The sequence below is a fragment of the Tupaia chinensis genome, unplaced genomic scaffold, assembly GCF_000334495.1.
Source record: "Tupaia chinensis unplaced genomic scaffold, TupChi_1.0 Scaffold149501_1, whole genome shotgun sequence".
NCBI classification, from domain to species: Eukaryota; Metazoa; Chordata; class Mammalia; order Scandentia; family Tupaiidae; genus Tupaia; species Tupaia belangeri.
The window spans coordinates 4,518,521-4,527,497 of NW_006209345.1; the positions used below are offsets into that span (position 1 = coordinate 4,518,521).

General features: G+C 53.1%; 1 protein-coding gene across 1 annotated transcript; it reads left to right on the plus strand.

The window, feature by feature from the left end:
- Positions 1–3,462: 3,462 nt before the first annotated feature.
- Positions 3,463–8,041, plus strand: GAL3ST3 (galactose-3-O-sulfotransferase 3). The gene is made up of 2 exons (XM_006171343.1): positions 3,463–3,761; positions 6,391–8,041. Exons 1-2 carry the CDS (start codon positions 3,637–3,639, stop codon positions 7,559–7,561), a joined length of 1,296 nt encoding a protein of 431 aa, XP_006171405.1. The 5' UTR covers positions 3,463–3,636; the 3' UTR covers positions 7,562–8,041.
- Positions 8,042–8,977: the final 936 nt, after the last annotated feature.

The following is an 8,977-nucleotide window of genomic DNA, read 5'->3' on the forward strand; positions in this document are numbered from 1 at the left end:
ATCCCTGGGGGGAGAGAAAAAGACGAGAGAGAGAGAGAGAGAGAGAGAGAGAGAGAGAGAGAGAGGGCGAATCTGGCCTATTCCCTATGGTGATCAGGGCCCGGTGGCAGGATCCCTTGGGAGGCTGGGGTGAAACTGAGAGAATGGGAGATGGGGTAGGGTGGGTAGTGGAGAGAGGAGGACGACAAGGGACCAGAGTCAGGGATGCCGATGCTGTGGGTGTAGATGACAGAGAGAAGAGGCTGGGGAGACCTGTGCAGGCTGGAGGGAGGGGGAAGGAAAAAGAGGGAGGTAGAATGCTATTTGATCTCCCCACCATGAATTCGCAAGCCTCTTTACCTCTTCAGCCCTTTACACCTTCCTCTCTCGAGCCCTGGGTGAGTTTCCCTCCTCCCTGAGCTGTGCCATTTCTCAAGTCAGGATAGAGCCTCCAGGTCAGCCAGCGGTCAGGCCCAAGTGGTCCAGGCCAATGCACCCTCTTCCCCTAAGCACATCAGTATCAGCCCTGGAGCGTGGGGAAGACAGAGGAGAAAAGGCTCGTTTGGGAATGGGTGGGCGTCCAGGCCAGTATTCAAAGCTCTGGCCAGCTCTGCCATTTCTTTGATTCTCTGGAGAAAAGAAAGCAATTTGTAAAACCAGGCAGCAGTCTGAAGTAGATTGTTATGACTAAAATTAGCACCAATGTTCTAATGAGGCTGGGCCCCCTGACCTACCTGGATGGCTGAGGGGGCCTCTCTTTCTTTCCATGAGAAGACACCACGGAGACCAGGGAATAGTTTAAAGCACCTGAGGGCAGGAGACAGGGCCATTGCTCTAAAGCCTAGCCCCAACAGTGCTGCCACCGACCCTATGCCAGCCAGAGGACCAGAGGGAAACCCAGCCCCAGGCAGCACCTTCCCTGGTTCCCGGTTCCCGCTACCCTGACTCCATCTCTGGGAGAGGCATCTTGGTGTGAACTTGCCAAGGAAGGAAGGCCTCCTCCAATGTCCAAGCAGCACCCTCTCCCAGGACCTGGAATGTTTAGCCTGGCCAGGTGCCCACCCAGAGGAGACAGGGTTACTGCTTTCAAATACCTGAAGGTCTGTCATGGAGAAAAATGTTCTGTGCACTCTAGGAGGGCAGCAAAGGCAACAATGCAGAATGGGAGGTGGAAGGAGCAGGCTGAGGAGGGCCCTGCCAGCGGAAGAGTGATCCTAACTGTCCCAGAAAGAACTTCTGAACAGCAGGGGCAGCTCAGAAATGGACCAGACTACCTGCAGGTGATGAACAGCCTGTCAACTGATACTGGTCAGACACAAGCTGGTGTCCACCTTCAGGAGCTGATGGTGTCCAGTGCGTTGATTATGCCCTCTTCCCAAGCAGGCCTCAGCGGGGCGGGGGGTGGTTCTCTAGAGCTAAACTATGGAGGGGAGGGGCGGGGGCACTCAGGACCCCATCGCCCTCTGTGACCAGCTGGAGCTGTTTCCCAGGGAAAGGCCCACGGTAGCTCCTACAGGCTTGACTTCCTGGGCCTACCCTGATTCCTCCAAGAAATAGGGTGGCTTCAGCAAGGTTAGCAAAGGTGGGCCCAGTGCTGTGCCCCGTTGGGAAACTGACATCTGGTCCCCAAGTCTTCCAGGCAGGATGCATGACAAAAGGGAAGACCACCTGCCTCCTGAGGGGCCAAGGGCTCTCTCTGACTGCCTCCTGCAGGCTGCCCCACTCAGGCCCAGCCAGAACCCCACTGCCCCCAGCAAGCCTGAAAAGAAAGAGCTGACCTTGGGCTTCTTCTGCCATGCCCTTGGTTGCCCTCTGTGGCTCCACCCCTCCCACCCTCGCCTCCAGGAGGATTAAGTCTGTCTGCAGGCTGGAGGAAACCTGACATAGGACCTGGAAAGAGGCATAACCAGGACATCTTTCCACCCAAACAGGTTTAAATGTAATCCGGGATTAATGGGGGAGGGGGGGGCAAAGAAGAGAGATCAGAAGCCAAGCCCAGGGCCCCAGGGGAAGGTGATGGTCAAAAGGCCTCACACCCTCGCCTCCAGGAGGATTAAGTCTGTCTGCAGGCTGGAGGAAACCTGACATAGGACCTGGAAAGAGGCATAACCAGGACATCTTTCCACCCAAACAGGTTTAAATGTAATCCGGGATTAATGGGGGAGGGGGGGGCAAAGAAGAGAGATCAGAAGCCAAGCCCAGGGCCCCAGGGGAAGGTGATGGTCAAAAGGCCTTTCACATTACCTCACCCCTCCTGAGACCCAGGTGTCCTAGTTCCCCAAACATGCATGTGCCAGGCTCCCCTCCCCTTTGGAGAGCGGTGTATGTGAGGGCTGAAGCTGAACCTGAACCTGGACACTGAGGTCCCTAGCCCAGAGACACCCTCCCTCCCCATCCTAGCACAGGGACAGACATCTCTGCTCAAACTGATTTTCCAGGGGAGCTGCCAAGGACTGGGCTATCCTGAGCCAATGCATTCACGCAGGGGAAACCAGTTCCTTCTGCTTCTCACCTGGGATAAGGCTCAGCTTTTCCTGGAGATTCTCGGCAGGACGATAAGCAGGGGCCAGCTCTATATTTCCCACACCTCACCCCTTTCCAGGCTGCCATCCCATTGCCTTCACCAGGTACCTCTCACTGCCGTGAGCTGTGTGAAACTACCTAGGTCTCAGGTGCCCGGGGATGGAGTCCAGATAGGATTCCAGCATTTCAGGTCCCTCCTTTCCCTCCTAGATTTCATAGCCCTGGACCCTCAGGACAAGAGCCCAGATAGGAAGATTCGGGACTCAGAAGCTTGCAGAATTGTCAGAGTCCAGGACAGGGATGGGGAATCCACTTTGTATGAGAAAGGCACACACAGTCTAAGAGCCAGAAAGAGCAGGTCTGGTCTCAGTTCTGTTACCAGCTGTGTGACCAGAGACAAGTGATATTATGTCACAGAGCCTCGGTCTCCTCATCTGTAAAGTGGGAAAAATACCTGTGTTAGGCTTGTGGTGACGATGAAATGGGATTAAGTATTTAATAGTATAGTCATATTGTAAACCTGCAGAATTGATCTGTGGCTCAAAGAGGTAAAAGCTTGATCAATGTTTCTGAGGCGCTCAAATCTCTCACGGGAGTCAGCACTAATCCTTGGCTGAAGCAATCAGACAAGAAGTCCTAGAGAAGAGGAAATCTTGAGTTGGAACTGCTGTGTTCAGAGTCAAGCCCTGATACTGAGACCAGTCTACTGGGGAGATAGATACAAACGGGCATTAGACAAAGATGAGTAAAGGGCAGGCAGAGAGGCAGAGACAGGACTCAAGGGGAGGGCGTGGCTACAACCTGAGGTCTGGCGGCACCCCAGACCTGGTAATTCCACCCAAGACTCATTTATCGGGAGCAGTGAAGAGATAGGGTCTTGGTAATGGGAGGTAGGAATCTGATCTGCCCTAGCCTCTCTGCTCACCCCACTCATTGGAGCTCTCCTTTGCAGCAGTCGTGCTGGGGCCCGGAGCCCATCTCCTCTGCCCACTGCAAACCTGTCTGCCTCCTTCTCCTGCCAGGTTTCTTGGGAACACTGGCCCTGCTACCAGAGCCCCAGGAGCCCCCATGAGTGCCGGTGAAGGGAATCTTGGGTAGCGAGGCCCTGGCTGATCCAGGGGTGGGCACTCCACCATGCCACCCATCCTCCAGCGCCTACAGCAGGCCACCAAGATGATGAGCCGCAGGAAAATCCTGCTGCTGGTGCTAGGGTGCAGCACCGTAAGCCTCCTCATCCACCAGGGGGCACAGCTGAGCTGGTAAGGGACCGGGCCTCGGTAAGGGGGTGGGGGTCCCAGGGGAGGCACAGTCGTACAGAGTCCAGCTCCCTGGGTTAGCCGCAAATCAGCTAGCTCCCCTTCCCATTCTTCCACCTGCCAAAAGAGAGCTTCTATTGGGCTATGCTTTTTCCCTCTATTCTGAAAGTGTTTTTCCATACATTCCTCTAGAGCCACACAACCTGCCTGGGCAGGGACTGGTCATTGGAAGGCCTGTGACTTGCTCAAACTCGAAGTTAGTCAGAATTAGCTGGGATTAGAATCCAGCCCAAATCCTTCTCATAGCATCACATCTGAGTGCCTTTCCAGTAGCCTGCGAATGACTTTTCACTACTGTTGTGCTGGACAAGGCTAGTGACTTCTCTGAGCCTCTTTCCTCATGTCTAAAGTGGGAATGATGACACGTGTGACCCAGCTAGTCATCTTGATACAGTGTCTCATGTGATGATTAGAGCGAGCTCTGCTCCTGACTCTCCCATGTGAACCCTACAGATCCCTACACCTCTTGATGCCTCAACTTCATTTCTTACATGGTCTACCTGAGAATGGTGGGAGTGGACCCAGCTTTCCTTGCCAGATGATTTGCTGGTTTTAAAGGTGATGTCTGTGTGGACATTATCCTGAGCCCAAACCAGCCACAGAGGAAATCTCAGTGGTGTTCTCAAAGCTGCCGAGAATTGTTCTTATTACATGATATTTAGGATGGTAGAGAAGAAACGGGAGAGTGAGTCAAAATCTGTGGGCCCTGTAGGTTACCAGTAAAACCAAACATTCTATTTTGAGAAACAAAAATGAAAGCTTCATGAGAGCTAAGATTATTATTTGTTTTCTATATTACTGTATTTCTTTCTTTTTTTTTTTTTAAATTAACTATAGGGCACATGCGCTCACTGGAGGGACAGAGAGACAGGCAGCAGGAAAGTGAGAAAGCACAACCCAGGGAAGATAGCCATACACAATCTTTTCTCCTCCATTCTTCTCTTAGGATTTTGGACATGCACACACTTGTGCGTGGCATGTTTTTTAAGCCACCAGTCTAAGACTCAAGTTGTACAGCTGGCCATGTGGGATCCAGTGCTTTAACCACAATGCCAAGTACTAGCCCGTACTATCAAAAAGCATTTTTTAAAGAGGTTTTTGCCATAGGGAACATGAACATGCCAGAGAGAGACAGATACAGTGAGAGAGAAAGTGAGAAATCACCCCTCGAGGGTTATGGCCACGCTGCAATCCCTTCTCCTCTATTCTCTTCCTGGGATCTTGAACATGTATACCACACACCCAGTGTGCTTTCCAAGCCACTAGGTCCAGGACTCAAACCATGGTCAGTCATGTGGGAGTCCAGTGATGTAGCAACTATACCATCTGCTGGCCCCACTGTCATATTTCTTTAGACCAGATGATCACGACACATAGTTGGTGGTCACAAAATACTGGCTGAACAAAGAGATGAGGCTCCAGAGGTTTTAAAAGAAACGACTGACAAATGGGTTGGGTTGCTGCAGAGCCTGACACCACCTGGCTACAAAGTGAGGAGCCAATTAAAGGACTACAACTGAGAAGAAATGAACGGCAAGATGATTTGGCGATACTGGGTTGGCCCCAGACTTTATATAAAAGAAATATTTTTTCCTTTGAGTCTTGGTTTCTATATCTGCACAGTGGGATTCCTCAAGGATCTCCAAGAGCCTGTGTCCCTTATATTATTTATTTCTGCATCAATAAATTACCTTAAAACTTAGCAGCTGTTAACGACAAACATCTTTTTAAGTTTATTCCTTACACGAGAGAAAGAGAGACAGACAGCATCCCCCAAGAGGGTCTCAATGCTGCAATTTACCTCCAGCCTTCAGCCAGCCCTGGATCATGGGCAAGCACATGACAGGTGTACTCAAGTGGTCTCTGGATGTGAACCAGGAACCTTCCCATGTGGGGATGCCTTACAGAGCATCATATGTTACCTCTGGGCCACTGTCTGGCCCCTATAAACAAACATTTATTGTTTCAGTTTCTGTGGATTAGGAATCCAGGTGCAACTTTACTGGGTTGAGGTCTTTCATGGGTTTGCAACCAAGGTATCTGCTTGGGATGCAGCCTCATCTGAAGGCTTGATTGGAAGGGCTCCCCTTCCAAGCTCACTTACAGGGTTTTGGCAGATTCAGCTCTTCCAGCAGACTGATGGACTTAGGGCCATAGTTCCTTGGGGGCTGTTGCACATGGTACCTCGCTATAGGACTGCTCACATTATGGCAGCTTGCATCTCCCGACATGCGTTATCTTGGACAGAGTGTGAGAGAGAAACACTAAGAAAGAAACCATAGTCTCATGCTGTAATCTCTGAAGTGACATTCCATCATTTCTGCATATTTTATTCCTTACAAACATCAATAAGTGTCCAGCCCATACTCAAGGGGAGGGAGATACACAAGGGCATGAATACCAGGAATCCAGCTGGGGTCATCTTAGAGGCTGCCACCCACCCCCTCTCTACTGTTACATGGGTAAAGTTCAGGACGGGTGCTCTGTGATGTATCCCACCATCCTGGGGGAGGAACAGAGTCAAGCTGCATCCCTCTCATACCTTCCTCTGCATGATCGCTGGGTCCTGCAGGTACCCCAAGCTGTTCCCCCTGAGCTGCCCACCAATTCGGGATTCACCACCGCGCCCCAAGCACATGACTGTGGCCTTCCTGAAGACACACAAGACGGCGGGTACAACGGTACAGAATATCCTGTTCCGCTTTGCAGAGCGCCACAACCTGACCGTGGCCCTGCCACACCCGAGCTGTGAGCATCAATTCTGTTACCCGCGCAACTTCTCGGCGCACTTCGTGCACCCGGCCACGCGACCGCCACAAATGCTGGCGAGCCACCTGCGCTTCGACCGAGCAGAGCTCGAGCGCCTCATGCCGCCTGGCACTGTCTACGTCACCATCCTGCGCGAGCCGGCCGCAATGTTTGAGTCACTCTTCAGCTACTACAACCAGTACTGCCCGGCCTTTCGGCGCGTGCCCAACGCGTCGCTCGAGGCCTTCCTGCGCGCCCCCGAGTCCTACTATCGCGCCGGCGAGCACTTCGCCATGTTCGCGCACAACACGCTGGCCTACGACCTAGGCGGCGACAACGAGCGCAGCCCGCGTGACGACGCCGCTTACCTGGCGGGCCTCATCCGCCAAGTGGAGGAGGTCTTCTCGCTGGTCATGATCGCCGAGTACTTCGACGAGTCGCTCGTGCTGCTGCGGCGCCTGCTGGCCTGGGACCTGGACGATGTTCTCTACGCCAAGCTCAACGCGCGCGCCGCCAGCTCGCGCCTGGCTGCCATCCCCGCGGCACTGGCGCGGGCCGCGCGCACTTGGAACGCGCTGGACGCCGGCCTCTACGACCACTTCAATGCCACCTTCTGGCGCCGCGTGGCACGCGCTGGCCGCGCGTGCGTGGAACGCGAGGCACGCGAGCTGCGCGAAGCTCGCCAGCGCCTATTGCGGCGCTGCTTCGGCGAAGAGCCAATGCTGAGGCCAGCAGCGCAGATCCGCACCAAGCAACTGCAGCCCTGGCAGCCCAGCCGCAAGGTGGACATCATGGGCTATGACCTGCCCAGCGGTGGCGCGGGCCCAGCCACTGAAGCCTGCCTCAAGCTGGCCATGCCGGAGGTGCAGTACTCGAACTACCTGCTGCGCAAGCAAAAACGCCGGGGTGGCGTGCGGGCCAGGCCTGAGCCTGTCCTGGACAATCCCCCGCCTCGGCCCATCCGAGTTCTGCCCCGTGGCCCTCAGGGCCCCTGAACTCCGCTCTGACTCCCAGAGTCTGGATTCTGTCCTGCCTTCCCAGGAATCCACCCTGGGGTTGCTCCCAGATCCCGCTCCATTGGGCCTTTTTCGCTGAGGGGCTTGAGCCCGAAGCCCAACTTGAGGGGAACTTGGGAGTGTATCTTATTATCTGAGCCTGCATCCCAAGCTAGGGCTGAACCTCGCCTTTGGATATGGCGCTAGAAGGCCCAGTCCAGCCTCGGGCTACTCAACCCTACTTCCCACCTGGTCGATGACTTTGACACAAGGTCCGAGGGCTGTCCAGAACTGCCCACCCTGCCTTTTCTGGGGGCTGAGCCTCCCACCTGTCCTTTCCAAGTAGATGACCCCTGGGGAAAGGCTGCTCTTCTTGTCAACCTCACTGAGCTCTTGCTCTTCCTCCCAGGGCTTCAGAGGCCCAGTACTGTTGTCTTCCAGGTCCTACCCACCCACAGACCTAAGCTGCTCCCCGACTCCCAGAACCTAGAGTTCTTGGGTCCGGTTTTCTGTTTGTTTGATTTTTCTTTTTTTAATAAAATACCTTTACAATGTGCAGGTTGTTGATCAATCATTAAAAGCCAGATTTCCCATGTTTGAAGATGAAGCAGATGCCAGGGAGGAGCTTTGGCTGCTCCCCTGAAGAAGGGAGCCTAGACTCTATCAAGCTACCCCTTTCAAAGGCCCATAACCTTCCTCAGCACCTTTGATTGACAGGAATCACCAACACAGACTGGTCACCAGCCCCACTCATTTTCTTTCTTTCTTTCTTTCTTTTTTTTTCATTTACTATAGGGCATATGCATTTGCTGGAAGGAGACAAAGAGAAAGGGAAAGTGAGAAATCACCCCCCTCAGGGGGATGGCCAGGCCACAGTCCCTTCTCTCTTCTCTTGGGATTTTGGGCATGCACACGCATGTGCCCGGTGTGTTTTTCAAGCCACTGGTCTAGGACTCAAACCACATTGGGCCACGTAAGATCCAGCTGCCTTCGCCTCCTTGCCACCTGCTCCCCGCCCTCCATTTTCCATATTGTTCTTTTTCATTCAGTTCAGCCACTTTTTTAAAAAAACAATTATTTTATTAAACTTTATTTATTTATTGACTTATTTTCATTTGACCAGAGAGGAAAAGAGAGAGAGAGAGAGAAAGTGAGAAAGCACGCGTCTAAGTTCAGGAATCAAACCTTGGTTGGTCATGCAAGAGTCTAGCACCCTTAGCCCACCACACCACCTGCTGGCCCCCAGTTTAGCCACTTTTATTGAGCATCATGTCTGTAATTCACAGAAACAGGTATATAAGGCAGATAGGGTCTTTATCCCTGTGGAGCTGAAGGGAAGGTATTAAAACAGGAACATGGCATATAGACAAAGAGGAAGGACAAGGTGACACCCGGACAACACCTGGGGCACAGTGG